The sequence below is a fragment of the Ixodes scapularis genome, unplaced genomic scaffold (genome assembly GCF_016920785.2).
Source record: "Ixodes scapularis isolate PalLabHiFi unplaced genomic scaffold, ASM1692078v2 PGA_scaffold2__306_contigs__length_199485367, whole genome shotgun sequence".
NCBI classification, from domain to species: Eukaryota; Metazoa; Arthropoda; class Arachnida; order Ixodida; family Ixodidae; genus Ixodes; species Ixodes scapularis.
The window spans coordinates 198,132,663-198,152,564 of NW_024609857.1; the positions used below are offsets into that span (position 1 = coordinate 198,132,663).

At 48.2% G+C, this 19,902-nt stretch overlaps 1 protein-coding gene across 3 annotated transcripts in view; it reads right to left on the bottom strand.

Moving 5' to 3' along the window:
* LOC8023884 (pre-mRNA-splicing regulator WTAP) overlaps nucleotides 1–13,328 on the bottom strand; it is a 36,906-nt gene extending 23,578 nt beyond the window's left edge. Inside the window, exons 1-4 of one of the 3 annotated variants that reach the window (XM_029979491.3) lie at nucleotides 12,266–13,328; nucleotides 12,060–12,107; nucleotides 7,179–7,234; nucleotides 3,374–3,441 (exon numbers count right to left, since the gene is read on the bottom strand). In XM_029979491.3, coding sequence (XP_029835351.1) covers nucleotides 3,374–3,441; nucleotides 7,179–7,234; nucleotides 12,060–12,092 — 157 coding nt within the window. In that variant the 5' untranslated portion in view covers nucleotides 12,093–12,107; nucleotides 12,266–13,328. The remainder of the gene's footprint in view (nucleotides 1–3,373; nucleotides 3,442–7,178; nucleotides 7,235–12,059; nucleotides 12,108–12,265) is intronic. The other 2 variants (XM_029979493.3, XM_002403466.4) reach the window with 2 other exon arrangements.
* Between the last annotated feature and the right edge of the window lie 6,574 nt (nucleotides 13,329–19,902).

Genomic DNA, 19,902 nt, shown 5'->3' on the forward strand with positions numbered 1-19,902 from the left:
TGAATGCAGCTCCAATTTTCGGCTCCACGAGTCTCAAACTGCATCCAACTCCACTAGCCACAAGGCCCACCGAGCCAATTTTCTTTTGCTGCCAAGTGGCGAGGCCAAGTCAAGCCGAGCATAGCAATACGTGCTCTTCTATCGGCCGCACAATGAAACCGAGCGGTGCGCACACTTAACGAAGCTGGGGTCGAGAAATCGCCCAGCCCCGACGTGCTTCGCCCGTCGGATGCACTGATGTCAACAAACACGCCATCGTCTGTGGTCTGCTTTCACACTGGAAATCATGAAAGTGGTTAGACCTAAGAACGGTCGCTTCGCTCTCCGAGCGGAGTGAGCTTCGTAAAGCGCTTTAACTTTGGCAAGAGGCACGCCGAAAGCGCCCGAAAAAGGTTTGCAACTTAAACAGCATGGTTACTATGGCATGCCCAATACCAGCCGCAAGTGCATGGAGACGTGCCACAGTATCCTGCCATGTCATATCGGCACCTAAAATGGCATTTGTGCAAAGTGTAAATGCAAAAATTCCACCCTGCGTAATGAACGCACCCCCCAAATATGTGTACATTTTTCGGACAAAAAAGTGAGTTCATTATGCGAGTAAATGCAGTAGACCAATAGGAACCAATTTAGTGAAAACATGCTTACGTTCTGTGCAATAATGCTTTTCGTCGATTATAGCTTTATGTTTGCACAAAAATGTTTTTATTTCGAGTGATAGCAAGTTTCACTTCAATTTCAGGTTGACAAAAATCTCCCGTCCACAGAAATTAGCTTTCATCAATGCTGATACAGTGTAGACCGCATATAACGTATGTCGCGGGAGTCCCGCAAATCCGCACTATAAGCGGTACCGCGTTATAACCAAAACATCAATTTTTCAGGCCAAAACACATGCCATGAGACAACTTACCTTTGTAAAATAATTTATTTTATGTTAGACAAAGAGGAGTCTTTATTTCACCAGACTAGTACACTTCTCTTTTAAGTGTGTCAATTTTGAAAGAAATGAGCGACTTTTGACTGGCGCAGCCTTTTAACGGCGTCGCTCGTTGTGAACGGACGTTGCGAGCGTTCAGGATTGCTAACCTTAATCACTTTTCTCCGGCGATGTAGACACGTGAAAATTCGCATCCATTATACGGTACGCGCCAGTAATACCTTCACCTTTAGCACAGGCATGAAATGCTCCAAATAAGAAATCCGGGCGATGTTCGAAAACACAAATGCTTAGAAAGCACCACTGTAGTCGAAGTAAACAAACACGACGACACGGGCGTTTCTGCCGTCTTGAGAGTGACACCACGACATCGCCGCACGAGTAGGTGGATCTTCCCTTCTAGTACGTGCTGGGTTATCATAGCGGCACACAACGAAAATTCACAGTCAAGGATAGCGCTTTTATGCGGAACGATCATAATCGATGCCACGTTTGCGGATAGAAGCCGGCCCGCGACCGGCATGCAACGCGCGCGAACACTTCTCCTTGACCTGCGATTGGTCTGTCGTTGCGGTTGTTTCCAACGCCAACGCAGCAGAGGGACGCATAGCGACGCGCGTCCCTCCGTCGCTATGGCAACTAAAGCCTCTCTCTTCGCTTCTCTCCGCTTCTTGGAGCCACGACTTCGAGCAACCCCCTTGCCTCACGAGTGCCACTTGCGGCTAGCCAGGCTAGCGCCGTTATCTAGTGTCAACAGGGAAGCGTGCTGGCTGCGCCAGTCAATCGGCGCAATCGGCGCGCTGTTCCAGAAACCGCACTATACCCGGTATTTCCCTTCGCGCGCCTGCAGTTTAAGCGGTATGTAATTACATGGAGTTCTATGGGAGGTGAACCGGTGGTTTAAAAAAGCCGCGTCGTACCCGGTCCTGCACTATAAGCGGTTACATTGTAGGTGGTCTATACTGTCTCCCTCTGTGGAGCACACAGAACTTGAAACTTCATTACCGTGATCCAAAACATGGTGCGCGATGTAGCCTCCACTTCCCCCACAAAAGAGTTGTCCAAGAGCACGACATCAATCAGCCTTTCAATGCAAAGGCCGATCGCGTGGCTTTCCAGTTGTTGGGGGCGGGTAGATACGGGAGCAGAACGTGGCCAATCATAAATGCTCACATCAAAAGTCCCGAAAGGAAACAAAATGCTGGGTGTGTTTGTTTTGCCATGAGATCTTCAAGTTTTTCTGAGTATGTCTCAACTCTTTCCATACAAAAAATGACGTTGAAGTTTCCACGCAAAATTAAGTTTGAAAGAAGATAACCACACACCAGGCAAGTGACGTTTTGCTGCCTCTTTGTGAACTTCAAGGGACACTGAAAGGAAATTTATGCTTGCAGAAGGTTTTATTTGAACGTAACCTATAAGAGCCCAACTGATGTAATAGCCCTGTGAGCACATTTTGTATATTCTGATTTTTTTTGTTTTGCCGTTTAATTTGACATAGTTGTAGAAGTTTCGGCGTTCATACGCTTTCTGCACGTACAATGTATATTCAAGAAATCCAATTTTAACATCCTTTTCCCATATTATACCAACCTCTGTTTCTTTGGAAAGAAAAACTAATAGACGTATTGCTAAATTACTCGAGCATCGAGGAGAATGCTGGGAATGTATGTACACAAGCTCACCTTCCTTATATAAAAGATCCGAAGTAAATCACCAAAATAAAGAATTGACGAATGCATGTGCACGATGCCATTTGTTTTAGGCATTTGCTTTAGAAGAGTTACTGCTGCAGACGCCAGCGCATGCAACTACATTCGCAGCATGCTCCTCGGTGCTTGATGTGTCCTATTGCTCCACAAGCAAGTTAGTTAGGAAAATAAAAGCGTCTGCACGGATCCCTCGAAATTATTCTTTTCCGTGACCCAGAGCAATACGAGCACCACCGGGACCACCAATGTCCGCATCAATACCCCGCCGTGCCAGCCAAAATGGAAGAACTCTCCCTTTATTACATGCACTCTGTCTTTTGGCAAAGAAAGGGATGCAAAGGAACCAGAAATAAACACTGGTTAGGCTTGGACACACAACCATCATCTGCCCCCCCAATGCTCTCGTGCCGACCTTTTGCTAAATCACCCAAACATCAAGGAGAGTAATGGGAAGGTAGGTCTAAGTGCCGCACGTGCTGGCAGCAGCAACTGTTCTCAACCAAAAGCCTCAAACAGATGGCATCTTGCACGTGCATTCGTCAACACCTTATTTTTTTGTTCTTTTGTTCGGGGAAGCCGAGCGCATGCGGTGCGTAGAACTACGTTCCCAGCATTCTCCTTGATGCCTGGGTAATTTAGCAGTATAGGACTATTCGGGAACAAGTCAGGCACCCGATCAAACCCAACGGCGAGCAACTGGCCACAGCTGCCAGGCACTTACGGTTGTCAGCCGCCGAGCTGCCCGCCTTGCTCTCAAGGTAGTCCAGGTAGCTGTTCTGCTCCTGCCACCTGAAGGAAGACACACCAATCTCTCAAAACACACCACTTAAACGAGATAGCTTTTCGACAATGTGCACCAGACGTGCAGCACACTATGGCGAAATCCAACATTTATGACAAAATGAGGTAAGCCAAACAAACTAAAACCTTGCTGCAACTTTCTCCTCAAACAATGACTGTCACATCTGGACCATAGGTATAACTTTAGCAAGGCCCAGCATGACAAAGCATATCAGAACACGTTTTTAGCGAACAACACAAAGGGCATTTATTTCGATTGGTCCGCTCTCCTCGAAGGATGTAACCAAGGTTGCCAACTAGTGAACACGTTGACGCCAAACTCTGCAAGTTTTTTCACACTCCTTGTTGAATGAGTAGCTAATTCTTCATTCCAGTTGATGCAGTATCTGTACAGGCCGCCGAACCGTGCTTTTTCCTGGCAGACAAACCATGCATGACCGGATGTTACCGCCACGTCCCGGGAATACTTAGACCATGCGGCCAGTTTTCTATGTTTGCCGTGGATGCAAGTCGTCAAGTAGTATCACCAAGTCATTTACCCGCAGGCTGCTCGATGTTGCCAGAGTGGTGTGGTGAAAGGACCTTGGTGTGCACAGATATCCTTTTCGTCAGCTTCCAGAGTGACGTCGACAACCTCTCGCGGTGCCTCCAACAACAAGTCGGCTCGCTAGATGAGGCGACGGAAGGCTCTCCTCCACGAGTCGGCAGGGAAATTAGGAACTTGCCAACGAGAAAGTGGGCTGGTGTGAGCAGGTCCCGTTTCTCCAAGTCGGCGGCAACGTAGGTCAACAATCGCAAAATCGTGCCGAGCTCTTCGAATGTCACATAACTGCATCCGAGGACCTTCTTTGGTGTTTTTTTTTTTACCAAACACCATGCGATCCCAAAATACGCCCTATCAGGCTGCTTGTCCACAATGAACTTCCATTTGATGTCTCTGCGAGAAAGGTAGAATGCTTCCTGGGCACGCATTGTTTTCCCCATCTTTAGCGAATCGCCAAAGCTCCATGAAAATTCTCAAAGTTACCAGAGTAGATCATGTGGCAGAGTCCACACCTTGCCACAAAGCGAAGAAAGGCTAGCAGGAAACTCCTTGTAGACATGTCATTCACCACTTCTAGATGCACTGCCCTTGTGCCTGCACAGATCAGGAGTGGCATGTACGTCCTGTGCGCCTTGCCTTTGTGTCTGGCGAGGACAGGTCCGGCAAAGTCCAGACCCGTGAATGCAAAAGGAGCTGCTTCCAGCACTCTGTCTTGCGGTAGTGGTGTGACCGGCTCAGTTGCACCCCGCTATTTTTTCTTCGGCAACTCGGGCAATGGCCCAAGACCCTCTTTACTGCCCGTCGGGCTCGAACAATCCGGATTGTCTCGTACAAAGGAGTTAGTCTCCTGACCTCTTTCGTGCAGCAGTCGTCTGTGTACATTTTGGCTCAGCAATTCCACAAATGATGTTCAGAGGGCAAGACAACTGGACGTGCAGTCTCATAACCAAGGCCCGCGTGCTGCCGGGGTTCTCGCAATCGCAGCAGCCCTTCGTTGTCCAGGAATACATTGAGGCTGTGCTGCTCTAAAAAGCCACCGAGGCATTTGTCTCTTTTGAGTTGGTTGAGTTCACTTCCAAAGGCTTCTCGCCGAACCTGAAGCAGCAACCTAAGGCGCGCTTCTTGGACCTCTTCAGTGCCGAGTGGGCCCTCTCGCTTCTCTTTGTTGTGTCTGCAATGACTCACAAAGCACAGCATCCAGGCAGTTACTTGCTGGAGGAGGTTCAGCTCGCTACAATGGGCATGGGGGTGTCCACGGTGGTGCGACTCACCGTCACGGCTGAAGCCTTTATTTCATTGTCCGCCTTAGATTCGGTGAGCCAACAAGTGCAGAAGACCAGCTTGCTGGGAACTGTGCCGGCCACATTGGTCCCCTCCACCACCGTCTGTAGTGAACTTGGAGGGACACCTCGGGAAAGGAGGATCCGTTGGGTCGTCGACTCCCGGACAGTGTCTAGTTACTCGGTTGTCTTCTGCTGGATATCCATAACACGGTTTGCACAAAAGGCTTTCACCCTGCAGCTGGTCCCAGTGAGAGCAATCATGGAGTCTGTCCACAGCATCACTGTAGAGAGATTCACGCTCTTTGGTGCCACGACTACTCGGTTCTTGAGGTTGGTCTTGAGCGCTGCCGTTGCACACCTTCTCTCGGCTCTAAAGCTCCAGACGGAGCGAACGCAAGATAGCCTCCAGAGTCGAGTTGTCAGATGCCCTCTTTCGCTCACACCACGTCTCCTGAAACTCGTCCAGTTCGCGGGCGACGCATGGAACAAAACAGCACGCAGCATCGCGCCGTAGCTGTCACTGCCGACACCCCGAGGGTTTTCAATCCGGCGATAATCCCGGGTATGCGACGGAAGAAGCTGACATCGCTGTGTTTTCATGAGTGGAAGATTTGGGAGCCGAGTCAGATGTTCTTGAACGAGTCTTGTTTGCCAAAATATCCTTCGGCAACTCTACGGTGTAGGTGTTCTTTTTGCTCGGTAGACTGGATGCTGCTCATCGCTACCGCCGAATTCGCCCTCAACGTCCACCGTAGGTACAGGAATTTTTTCATACCCGCAAGCGCTTCTTTCTCGTGTATCGCTTGCCTGAATGGTCCCCAGAGGGGCAGCCACTCCAACTTGTTGCTGAAGCTCAAGCTTTGGCAGCCTAAGTTGCTTACAGCAATGTTTGGGCTGGCTGGCCGATTGAACGTCTCTTTAGGCCATGCTGTTCCCACCGACAAACGACGCTGTAGACCGTCTCCACCGTAGACCGTCCAATCTGTAGACGTCCAATTCTTGCTCGCATCCGTGTTATAAATCCTCGGCTTTCCCGAACGCCTCGGTTAAATTCACCGGATTTTTTCAGATAGATTCACGTTCGTCATGTGAGGCTCAATTAGCACGTCCAGCTCTGCAAGTTCTCTAGCCAGGATCTCTAATTACGCGGTGATCTCTACAAGCCTTCCAGTACAAGCTCCAGCTTTGCGGTTGACATGGCCTAGATTTTTTGCCAAGCCGCTTGACTTCAGATCGCACCATGCATCTTTTCATTCTACAGCGCTCCATCCGTGTCTTCTAAGTTTCGTTTGAGCCTTCGTTCGTCATGTTTCTGGACCTCGTATCACTAAAACGTCTTCGACCTCGTTCGGTCGTGGCAACCTCGTCGCATCCTCATTCCAGAGAGTTTTTCAGCACCAAAATAACGTAACTTTAGCGAGACCCAGCACGACGAAGCATGTCGAACCACGTTTTTAGGGAACAAACAGATTGAGCGATGTTTATTTCAATCGGTCTGCTCTCCTTGAAGGGGTTGCCAACTAGTGAACCCACTGACGCCAAACTGCACTTTTCTTCGAGGTACAATTTCCGTTGGCAGGGAGATGGAACTACGGCGGGAGCTTTATCCAGCTTGTTTACCCCACAGCTCGGTGCTAAGCAAGAGCGAGGCAGCCAATTATTTATGTAGCCTGCCTCGGTCCAGACTGGTCACGAGAGTTGCATGAGCATTCCACTGGGACTCATGTTCCGTTGCAGCTCTGCCGACTAAACGCATCCCCGCCAAATGCTGCATCAGAAACGGGTATTTTACGTTTGTCGTCCCCATGGCAACTGCTAGAGGCATGACCTTTCCACCTCCTGCCTAAGAGTGTCAATTTAGCGAATGGCACGCTTTATGACAGAGCACATCCGCTTACTTTGCTAGTAGCTCCTCCTTCGAGAGCCGCTCCAGGTCTTCCTTGGCCAACTGCACCTGCGAAGGGAGAGAAGGCAAAGTCAATATGAAGTCCATCGAGTGTTTATATGGCAGGCGCTAGACAAGTAACAAAGACTTCGGGAACGAGCTATCAATTCTATTTTGAGCTCGTAGTTCCCATTTGCAATGGTTTATATCTTTTGAGCCAAAGCTGTCCAACCCTCTTAGAAGTAAAGCTGAAATATAAGCCACAAACATCTATTTTTCTCCTTGTTTAAGTATTCACTCATCAATTGAAGGGAGCTCTTTTGGTACGAGCTTTAAGGGACAAGATACTTCACAATAGGCATGAAAGCAATATTTAAGAAAACTCGGGGAGGGACCTTCCTCTACTATCTGGAGATTGGCTTTAAAAAGGAAGCTTCACTGCGACGATCAAGCCCTAACACCCGTCTGCCATCGCAAATTCCTCGCTTGAGAATGTTTTCCTGCATCCTCCCCATGCACAGCACATATCTGAGCCAAACTCGAAGTAAACATGGCCGAGCAGACGTAGAACGTCTTCGGTCTATGTGCAATTGTGGCGGCGAGTTTAAAGAGCTACGCATGAACCATCCTTGCGGCCAATCGGCAGTCATCCTTTTAATTGGTGCATAAATTGCCATAATTGCTCAAGTACTCTTTGCGCTTGTGTCCTATGCAGTGGAACTCAGCCAGCCAAGTTTACTGCACCTCTGTTCAGGTTTCTGGCTCAGCCTGAAGGTATTTGAAACTCATTTTTCTAACAAGAAGCTAGCTGTATGAACTAGTACACAGCACACAATCTAAGTTTCACTGCACTGTCGTACCTCAAAAATGCACTGTGTGAACAGGGCATTGCGGGTCGTTCACAATGCATCTTTTGAGTTCAAAACCTAGCTCCACAAATTTGGTGCAATGGCTAATCAAGAATAAAGACACACATCTTCCTTCCCCGCCCAGCTTCCCAGAAACGTATGGCATACTAACTTTTGAAGTGACCTATTCGATCACTCTTGTTTATTGCACCAAGTTAAAGGGGTTGTGACACTTTTTTCAGAAAGTCTGAGCTATGTTTATTTGGAATCCATACTTTTTATTACATAACCCACATTCAGTCATTTGACCGCTGGAATTCATTTACTAGCATAAAAAAGATGATTTTGGTTCTCTGGGGGTCTTCTTCCGAGTTCTACAAATATGGCACGATAAGTAACCACAAGGAAAATTTTATTGTCCGAGCAAGATGGCAATGTAGACTGGACTTGATAATCCAAGCCAGAGCTGAAGATGTCACTTCAACAGTGGCGCCATAACGACGTCACGCACACGAGTCAACGGACAACATCCGACGTCTGATATTATGCTCCGAGAATTGTAAGACGGCCGACCGTATTGAGCTCTGGCGCCGCCTATTACACTGCGGTCAACTTTTAGATTTTGTGGCGCACACCAACACCGTGTGCTAATTGTTAGTGCTACCGCAGGTTTGCAACTTTGGTTGGTCGAGCCGCATCCCAATACGATCGTCAAACAACGAGACACAAATATGTTCTCACTTCGACCACAAAATGGCTGACCCGCTTGCGGAAAAAGAACAAGCAAGGCTGGAGGTAAGCGAAATGAATTGCTTTTGCATACTTAAGGAGTGGCATGTCAAGTTACTACTGAGGAAGACCATAAAGACCAAACTCAGGAGCATAAAGTCACTTGTGGAAAAATATGTCCTAGGACTACACCCTCGAAAATAAACGGCCCAAAACGAATGTGCTGATAGTCCAGAGGCCTCGCGAGTGCAGATTTCACAAAGTTCAGGGTTCGAATCCTCTTGGGATCATACTTTGTTATTGCTTCGCTCTATGTTTTATTATAATTCTAATCCAGAATTAATTTCCACAATCACATTCCACAACGAATGCGAGCTGCGGCAGGACAAGCAGCCTGGCTATGACGGTTACCAAACGACAGAACACCCGAATGTGTTTGAACCCGAAAATGTATTGCAACCAAGTGGTGTAGATAACTCAATGTTTTTATCACTCCCAATTCATAGTTGAATATCTGTTCAATCTTTTTACTTAGCTTCTTTGAAGGCAATGTTGCTCATGCTGCCATAAGGTATCCGTCTCAGGCAGTTAAAAAAACGGATTTCTGAACGCTTTTTACAAAATACACATGCAATAATTCGCCGTAATACTTGGGAATCAACGACTTTGTGGCTTAATGAATTAAAAAAAAATTAAGGTCCGGCAGGCATATTTTCGTTTCATGACCCCTTAAGGCACAGAAATGACCAATGGCTGCTCAAAGAACAGCGCTTGTTAAAAACCCTCTATACAATTGAATTTGGTACATGCAGAACCACGCAGAAGTATGTAATCACTGCATCTATACGCAGTGACAGGCTAAGAGTTCAGGGGAAACTCCTCCCATCCCTTTGAACTTCAACACAGCCAGAGGACGTTGTCTCCTCTCCAGCATTTGTCCTGCTAGAGTGGAAAGGGGTGCAAAGAGTTTCTTCTGAATTCTTGACCTGTCACCAGCTATAGAAAAAGCAATTGCAGTTTTTTGTTTTTTATTAGCAGTGAAGCAACTGCCGCAATACCTTAAAGGGAAGCTACGGAGCTTCTTAAAAAAAATGAGTTAAAAGTGATTTCTAGTGTATTTTTATCCCGTGAACCCGAATACCCAAACTATTTGCGGCGCAAGTATTGTTAAACGCGATAAAAACGCGAAAGACAGTCGCTGTCCGTGACGTCATCGACGGCTCTTTTGGCTGCCCAAGGCTAGGGAGGCGGGGCTTCAGTCCTATTTTGAAATTGCTCTGATTGCTCTCTGGCGCGTCGCATTCAAACATAATTGTGATATCTGTTATTCTAAAGGCCAAATGAACGCATTTTAAGTGTTTTTTCGCAAATGCAGAAGTGCCCCATCTTCCCTTTAAGCGTTATCAGCTTTTTTTTTTTTTTTTATGCTTGTACTCTGAGCATGTTTGGCCCAGTATGGCAAAACTGTGCCAAACAAGTGAATTGCACATTTACTTTGTGTGAAGAGCTTATAATACAGCAATGTCTTCATGACGCTTTTCATTGCACATATTACAAAAAAACTAGAAACTTTCCTAGATCAAAATGAGGTGATGTGAAACACTCATTGGTTGCAATTTATACTTCAAGCTTATTCTCTGCAATGCAACATTGAGCCCAATCTGTTTGACGAAACTGTTATGCATAAAACAGGTATAAAAGAACTACTCCCGCGATTTTTTTCGCTACCCCAACTAACTATATTTCTGAAATCACCGGCCTTTAAACTTTCCGATATGCTATATAGTATCGCGGAATTCAGAATAGTTATTGCGAAATTAGCAAGTGAACATGATGTCAAATCCAACATTCAAATGTAGCCACGCTTTCCAGTGCCGTGACATCAGAGGGCAAGTTTACAGGTTGAGCGGGCAATCTAAAAGTGGATTATACCGAGCATTTATTTTGTGCTGAGGCACGCAGGTGCTGGAGCTAGCTTCCAAAGCATTCATTTGATACCATGAAAGTGCCTCTAATCTGTTGGAAACAATGTCTACAGTTCTAAGAGTCAACCCCTGCCTTCCCCTGATGCCACTTTTTTATCCTTGCAGGTAGAGAATTTTACTTTGAAAAACACGGTGAGAACCAAGACTGTAAATTCAATAACTTCAAGAAAAAAAAAATGCATTGTTGCCTAATACCTGGGTTACTATTTCAGCAATGGTTGTTGTGTTTAGAAAATTTTCAGGCCAATTAAAGACTATAAAAAAAAAAAAAAAAGAAAGCCAAAGTACTTTTTAGGGGTGTGTGAATGCAAGTCATATCAGAAATGTATGCTCTATGGTTCAGAAAAATGTGTGCTCCTGCCACGATCGAGAATATCTCGACAAGCATACTTTGAGGCCCACTTCAGACCGGGAACTTCCTTCAGCAATTTCGGGGTTGCAGGTGAATTGTTCCCTACATCCTGGTGCGGGCGAATGATGACAACATGCGATTTAATTTGGTTCTGGTTTCAAATAGACTGTTTTCAGGGCTAAAATGTTTCAGGAAGATCAGTTAGTATTCTCAATGCCATCTAAAGAAATAAAAAAAAAAACACCTCATTAATATGTAACTATATGTCTAAATAGTGCAATAAAATTGAAATGATAATGATGACGATGGCAAAATGCAGTAATTTGAGTTTTTGCAGTTGCTTTGTGCGAGCGTGGACAACCCGTGCTGCTGATGTTGCACCGTCAAGGTGTTGGAAAACATTGCTCCCTGAACAGGACTTACAATGGTCCCTGGTTCTACAATGGCTAATTTTGGAACATGTTGACTTGCTTGTGTGGTGCTGAAACAGTAGCTTTAGAACTGCTATGCTAACTTTTACTCGCAACAACAGGGAAGCTATGCTGATGTCTGTATAGCTTTCCAACATCCTAGATAAAGCTGATGCATTGATGAAGAAATGGACACCAGCCTTAGTTACCAGGAACGCTAAAGTCTGTTCTGCCCAAGTAGCAACGATGTCACACTATGTAGGCATCTCAAGGACAACAGTGTATTTAGAAACCAATTAGATGGCTCAACAACACCCACGAGTGTCACATGACGGCAATGTGAATAGTGGAATGTGCGCGCAGTCCAGTGTGCTTAAATGGGATGCCACATGTCAGCGGGCCCGGCACACACTTGGGGACGATGCACAGGCACAGAACGGCTTGCACATGCAAGGAGAAGTACAGGAGCCAGCTGCCCCACAACCCTCTGACAGCCCCTTCAAGTCGAGCCAGACAAAAGTACGGTCGTTAGAACCTCAAGACGCACGGGGACAAGGAAGGAAGGCTCACCCGCTGCGGTGGCTGTGCTTCTGAGCCCACCATGCTAGCTCGGCCAACCTGCAAGGAAACCATGGCCCTTTGAAGCGAGCTCCCCCGCAGTGAGGGCAGCTTACGGAACGTTCCGGCCCTCGTCGGGACCGCAGTATTGCCCCTAGAGGACAGGCTGCGGGCCTCATCTGCCTCCCAGAGACCCCCCGAATGGCAGGCGGCCGTACCGGAGAGGCGACCACTCCAACGGCGCTCGGCGTACAGTTCCTACGCGGGGCAGTTCCTACGTCAGCCTAGCAGTTCTCTCGTGAAAAGTACGCGGGGGGCCCGAGCGCCCCCGACAGAGCACGGGGGGTTCCGCCGGCGAGGCCCGCCAGTTCCCTTGGCAACCGAATCACAGCGGCCGCTCAGTTCGCGCCGTGCTCGCGCCGCACCGCCGCCGCGGGCAGCGGGGACCCAAGCGCCAGTCGTGGTCGTCCACGCCGAACATGGAGCCGCCGAGGGGAAATGGTTTGCCGCCACAGGCGTAGGATGCGTCAGCCACTGGTGCTGTCGCTAGAGGATCGCCGTAAACTAACGGGGCGCCCAGCGGCGCCGAGAGCGTCCCAGTTCCAAGCACGCCGCCGGGATTTCGCCTAATGCGCGCGCTGCGTCCCTTCCGAACCAGTCCAGCGAGCGAGCGTTACTGCGCTGTCCGCAAACCCGAGTGAAAGAGGACTTGGACGACGGGTCCGAAATCAGTGAAGCACCGAGCCAAACCTCTTTTTAGGCTTAGAGCGCTTCGGCAGTCAGTCCGCGTCGAACAACTTGTCCGGGCCGAAGAGTTGTCCGATCGTCAAGGGATCGCGCTGTCCGGCTGCGGCGAGGTCTCTGGGTCGAACAGCAGCGCACACGGGCCAAGGGTGCCGTCAGAAATACGCTAAAACAGTTCTATTCGCGACAGCACAGGAGGGAGCCGCCATTTCGGCCTTCGCTTGTCCAGTGTTGCTAGCTCACCTTCTTCGGGAACGAAAACGAGGAAAAAGACGACCGATTTTCCCCGATTATTCCCTGGAAATCCCTGTTATTCGCCGTACGATAAAATCCATAGTCGACCACAAAAGTCACAGTAAAAACGCTGCGAAGACCGTAACACGTAAAACAGTAAAAGTTTAGAACGAGCACATCGGAGTCCTCGAGACAAGCTGTCAAGCTGTTTTGTTGTCGGGGTTGTCCACTAGGTTGACGGTGTTTGTTTACTTCCCGGCGTTCTGGTTTCCGGTGCCTGACCCGCCTGCAGTGTTGCCAACCGTAGGGTAATTACCCTACTTGTAGGGTATTTTAGGCATTTTGGTATGTTGTAGGGCTGTAGCAACGAGGTAGAGGGGCTTAGAGCGATAAACCGGGGTTCCGGTCTGCACTCGAAAGTGACCCCCATAAGGAGGCTGCCATTGTACGCAAATTTGACCACACGTCACATGACCAAACCAAATACGTAACGTCACAGGAAAGATGGCAGCGCCCATGCAGCGGCTGGCCCCAGCTGGGCCGGAGCTTGTCGGATGCTTTGTTGGTTGTCGTTCGTCTCGGCGAGTTGATTTCAGACGCGGAAGCCGTCATATGAGGCCGGTCGAAAGTGAGTTCAGAGTTCAGCGTAGTGTTTGACGTAGGTATAACGTGAAAATACGGAGAAACTGTGTGCATTTCGCTGGTGACCGACCGGGATATTGCCACGGAAGAGACAATCTGACCTACGTTGCTCGGACCTCGGATTGATTCGGATACCGCTAGGATAAAATTTAAGGCGACGTTTCTGTGCTCTCGTTGACCATTGGAATCTTCGAGGTTTGCAGTGAAGCGTGTGCAATATATTTGGATACACAGTTTAGCGACGGAAATTGCGTGAGTCGTGCTTGGCGGTGTGCAATCGTGGTGCAGCTTCGATCAAATGACCGAGGGCTCACTTCGGTTGTGCGGCGCACCGGAAGGCTGCCTTGAAGCTGGTAGTTCCCGTGCCGTGCTGAATGATGCTGTGCTGCTTACAAATTGTTCCGGCGTAAAAGTGCACTTTCACGGAGCACAGGTGTTGCAGTTGGTATTGATCCCGCTGGTCAGTCGCACGTTCCGTCAACACAAACGTTTCATCCACACTCGTTACGCGAATTGCAAGCTGTCCGGACATTTCACCGAGCGTGTTACGTACCCAGCTCACGCCGCTTTGTAGCAACAGTCTGCAGTGGCTCATTACCAGAAAAGTGGTCCCACATCCATTTCAGTTCAGTTCGTCCACGGCAGTCGCCAAACCCCGAAGGAGAGGATTTATTCGGACAGAATGCCACTAAAGCAATGCAGCTTCTTCAGTGGTCAGGATAGATTCTCTTCTGCTAGTTTTGTTATACTGTCACGGATCCTTGTTCCAGTCCTATCTTCTATCAATATTCACTATTCTGGGACACTGCAGGTCATGCTCAGCTGTAATCGTATGTTCAGGTGGAGGTGCTGGGCACTTTACCCGTAGCCCTTCACTCTGTGTGAACCCGGCGGCTCTTCAGTCGAGTTACCCGATAATGGGACAGGGCTGGCGGACTATTCTGCGTCTTATACCCCTGTCGAGCCGTAGGCAAAGTCCTGACCCGAGCCTGGCAGAACAACTGCAAGACGACCGAGTACCACAAGGAGTAACCTCGGAAATACACCACGAAGCACCTGAAATCCGAGCCAGTTGCTGCTACCAGGAAAAACCACCGGAATTCAGTCTCCTGTCAGAAAATCCGAACCTGACTAAGCCAACAATGACAAACCTGTAGCAGCAAACCGTGTCCCCTCCCACCATTGTTTGCATGCCCGTCGCAAATCACACTCCGACGCTTTTTCACGCAAGCTGTATGAAGACGTCAAGGACTGGATTGAACAATATGACAGTGTCGCCCGCCACATTGGGTGCACAGACAACCAGCTCCTGCAGAACCTATACTTCTCATGGAAGCAACTGCCGGCGCTGGTCTGAGAACCATGGATCCTCTTTAACGTCATGGGAAGTTTGCAAGATCAAGCTGAAGCGCGCATCCGTCAGCCAACATCAACGAAAAATAGCCGCATTCTTGATTCTGTCCAGGACACTGCCCCAATGAGAGCGCCACCGCACTCGTGGAGGATGTTTTGCGCTTGATCGAGCGCCCACGCCCACGCCGACCTTGATGCTACAGAAGACAAGAACCTAAGAATCCCATGCGCCTCACGTGAGGGACAACACCTTCGGCAGCCTTGTCCGCAACCCCCCAACAACAGTCGAAGTGTTTATATCACTGAGGCTTCCAACATGGAATGTGCACTGTATGCCCGAGCCTGCCACTATGAACAACTTCCCGGCGTCTCGACACTCGAGTTGTCCAGCTACTACTTCGACACCAGCCTCCCAGGCATCCACGACATCACCCACAACGTTGTCTGGGAGGAGATCAGGAAGCTACTTCCTGCCATCAGTTGCTCGGCTTTTATTTTGATTGCCGAGATTGTTTCGGAACAAGTTTGACAGGTATTTCAACCGAGACTTCTGCGAGCGAAGCGGCATCTGACAAACCAAGGGCAACTTACGCCACAATGGCACGACGACCGCCACCGGCTGCCCCTTAGTATTCAATGCCAATTCAATGAGACACTCTAACGCCGAAGCATTCCTGACATCGTGTGTAGGACTGTGCTCAACAAAGTACACCGAGGAAAACGTAGGTGATGCAAATGTGCGACCGAAAACCACTTTGCTACCACTGCATGAAGCCGACCATATCTACCAAAGCAGCCCGTACCAATGAATTGGTCGGCGAGGGTTCGTGCCAAACGACCTTCGATTACGTCTCGAGGAGCGACCACGGGAGATTAAGGATTACCTTCGGCGACCTTTGTCCCTGATGCCGAAGGTGCTGAATCGAAGATTCTGAATTCCTGATTACCCCAAAGCTCCTCATGTCCATCACCTCAACAAGAGGTAAGCACGACAAAGCGGGTGAGCGGCGATGCAGTGACAGTGGATTTGGTGTCGGTTGTCGTCCAAGGACAATACCTAAAAATTTGCTGACACCGATTTCCTGTGTCCACTCCACGAAGCACACAATTTCCAACTTTGATGGAGAATGCCCCTGAGTGACTTGAAGGAATAGAATGGTTGGTTGCTCTCAAAAGTGAACTGCAAGCATCACCAGACTTGGATAGCAAACAAAAATTGTTGCCAGCTTTCAAGTCAACGGTGCAGCAAAAGGCACAGTCACGTAAGCAATACATGCCCGAGCTTGCGACATTGATGCCGAAAACTACCAGGAAAATTTTCGGATTAGAAGCAAGCCCTGCAGCTTCAGTGCACATGACGTATGATTACAAGACAGCATCAGTCGGTCAAAGTTGCCACTCGACCAAACTGAACACCGACGTGCCAGGAGCGTCATCCGACAACAAGGTCCACAGGTACTACGACTGAACGCCTGACACGAGACTGTCGCAGAAAGAACTCGTTATGGAACTATTTACTAAGAATCAATAATTATTTAATCAAGTGGAAATAAACATATTTCCGCTTGCCTTCATGCCTTGAGAGTCTACACACCGAGAATCGTGTCCATTGCACGCTCTGGACCTTACGAGGACACTCTTCTCTGACCCTTCAATATTAATTAAGGGGTCATACCAGACTGGCAGACGTCTTGCAAGGGGCTCGTTCAACCTTTCCTGAACATGTGGTGCATCCGAAAACCAACTCCAGTGATGTGAAAATGTTATTTATTAATTTATTCCTTCCAGGGGCCTTCGTAGGCATTGCAGAGAGGATACTTAAAGCTACACACATGATAATAGCATTAAAGCACACTGCTGTAACTTGTTAATTAAAAAAACAAACACACCTCTGAGCATATAGTTTAATAGTATGTGTTGATGCATTGTTATATAGCATGACACTTCCTATATGTATGAGACAATAGACCCTTTGCAGAACCTTATCAAGCAACACAACCGTCACCATTTTTTTCGGCGCTAAGCACACGAATGGGCCCCAGTTCACGTCGAACGCCAATGCAGCATTCGAGTCCAATAGGTGCCGAGCCGAATTCGCAGGGATGGCGGACATAACATTCTTGTCGAACAAATACCCAAAGTATGAAAGCCTGGGGTAATTACAGTAGTAGCTACTGTAATTTGTTTCATCAGAATTTGGCAGACGGCAAAGGCTACGGTCTCGGTGAGTCAATACACACATTGGAGAGAGGCACATGACAGCATATCACCAGAGTGCTCGTCTGCACAAATTTGTCGCACACCTTCGCTCCGTCTCTCTGATTGGCTCGAGGGGGCTGTGGCGGTTGGCCTTTTCCAAGTTACGGTGATGCGAAGTATAGACAGCCCACACTTTTAAAAAGAGTCTATTGAAGAGACCGAAAGGAATGGTAGTCAACATTTTTCAACAAGACTGTTGTCCAGTCAAGGGATGAACACAAATATGAATCATCTTATCCAGGTAATTAGAACAATTAAATAATTGACCGACTAATACAACGCACTCTTGATGGAAAAGAGTATAGCTGCAATAAATCCTACAAAACAGAAAAAATGCGCAGTTAACCTATGCATGCACCAAAACAGTTGTTCTTATAGCAAGTCGAATAGCTTTGAAGCAGGTGCCTGCAACGATTTATTCTTCCCCATACTCAATAAAACGCCAACCACGTAGCTGAAAATAAGGGTGCACTTCGCACTCACACACACACACAAAAAAAAAGAAAGAAAAGCGATCGAATGTAGAATCGTGGATTAGCACAAAAGGTTAAAATCGCAGGAGCTTCCTCGCTAAAAGTTGCTATGGTTGTTAGGTGACGGAGGGCTGAAACAACTTCCCTTAGGCCCTAACGCGACGTATACATTTCGCGTAGATTCTCAGATATTTCAACGTTCAAACAAAGCTAAGAGAATGCGAAAATTTCATGTTAAAAGCACTCAAAGTTCTATCGATCCTCGGACACATCCCGGAATCCAAGCACCGGTACGGCGATGCAGAGCTGATGCTGTCTCACAGGCGTTAATATCCAGATGATCCAGAGCGATCTTGCGCAAAAACGGTATAAAGTCTCATTCCTTCATATTTTCACATTATACCTGCGTCAGCGAGCACGAAGAAGCCCGAAGTCGTCGGAAAGCAGCTGCACATCACGGCTACCGCGCACCGAACAAACTCGCATCCGCCAGCTCTGGGCGCTGCCATCTTACCTGTGACGTCACGGCTCTTGGGTGGTCACGTGACGAGTGGTCACATTTGCGTAAAATATGGCGGCAACCGGGGGGGTGCCACTTCCGAACTTCCGGTTTATCACTCTAAGACCTCGTTGGGCTCTACGGGCTGTAGGGCCGTCAGGCCATTTTCCCGCCAAAAGTAGGGTATTTTCAGACGTTGCTTCTTCAACGGCAAACATTGCAAAAAAAAAAAAAAAAAAAAGCTGCCGGCGCAAGCTTTGCATAGCTTTACAACCCGTGTGCTGCCACACCACAACATCGTGCAAAACGAAAGAATCCAAGTTGCGAGACGTGCTAACTGAGAGCACCACACACCAAGTTGGAGCATGTAGGCTCCCTAAGTTGGAAAGTATTGGAGAGCTGAAGCAAGTGGGAGAGGTGGAGTTGCGCTTGGGAAGTTTGGAGCCAGAAGAGGTGTCTTCCCAGTGGGAGGCACTCACTTGATCGAATGACGTTTTAGCGAACGCCCACGTTTCATCGAACGACACTTTAGCGAATAGTCGGACGCCGCGAAGCGGCGTTTTCGGGTGGGCCAAGTGAGTTCATATTTTTGTAATGAGTTGCCGTAGACTGTCGCCGCGAAGCGGCGTAAAACGCAGCGCGGTGGATGGGTTAACGCGCGCCCCCGTTATTCGCTAAAACGACCATTCGCTCAAATGTCGCCGTTCGCTAAAATGTCATTCGCTCTTCTGATACTTAGCGAATACGGAGGAGCCGCGGCTTCCTATCCTCCCCTGGTGTAAAAGCCTAGTTTGCCCTAGGCGGTACACCCAGAGAAGCTAATATACCGTTCGGATTAGCTTCCTTTTGTAATGAGCCGCCTTGTCGGACGCCGCGAGTGCTGGTTCCAAGTAGCCCAGTTTTTAATTGCACGACAAATCGACTAAACATGTTGGTTGGGATGTCTGTGCGCTCGGTACATCACTGTTGTGCTGATGCTACACAGCGCACATGCAAGATGCAAGCATGGTGTTCTAGAATAACGCAGGCATGCACGTGCATGCGTGCCCTGTCGCTTTGTACTGTTTTAATATTACCCTGTATCATCATAATCCATGCAATAGTATTATTTGAACAAAGATTTGCCTCGTAGGGTAAAATGTAGGGTAACAAAAAACATTCGTAGGGTAATGTAGGGTTTTCTGGACGCTGCCGTGGGGTATTTTCGAAAAATAGGTTGGCAACACTGCCCGCCTGACCGTCGACGTAGGCTAGGTGGCGCAAGCTACCGCCCGATACAAAGGGTATAGCCAGTAGCATCCATCCATCCATCCATCCGAAGAGGGGGAAGAGGCGAGGGAATACATTAGACATACAATCGAAGCAGCATTTTCAGAGTTAGAATCAGATCAGGCCATAGGGAATAATAGCATCTACACAACACAAGAGGAGGATCATAGTGAAGGAGAGGAAACGACCATAGGGGAATGGGAGAAAGCAGAAGGAAGGGTTCCGGCTGGAACTGCGACAGGTCCAGATGGCATACCAATGAGACTGATAAAAGTTCTAGGCCAAACAAGCAAATTGAAACTAAGGCAGGTGATTGACCAGATACTTATGGGAGGGGAGGTACCCAGTGACTGGAAACTGAGCAGAATGAGATTATTATATA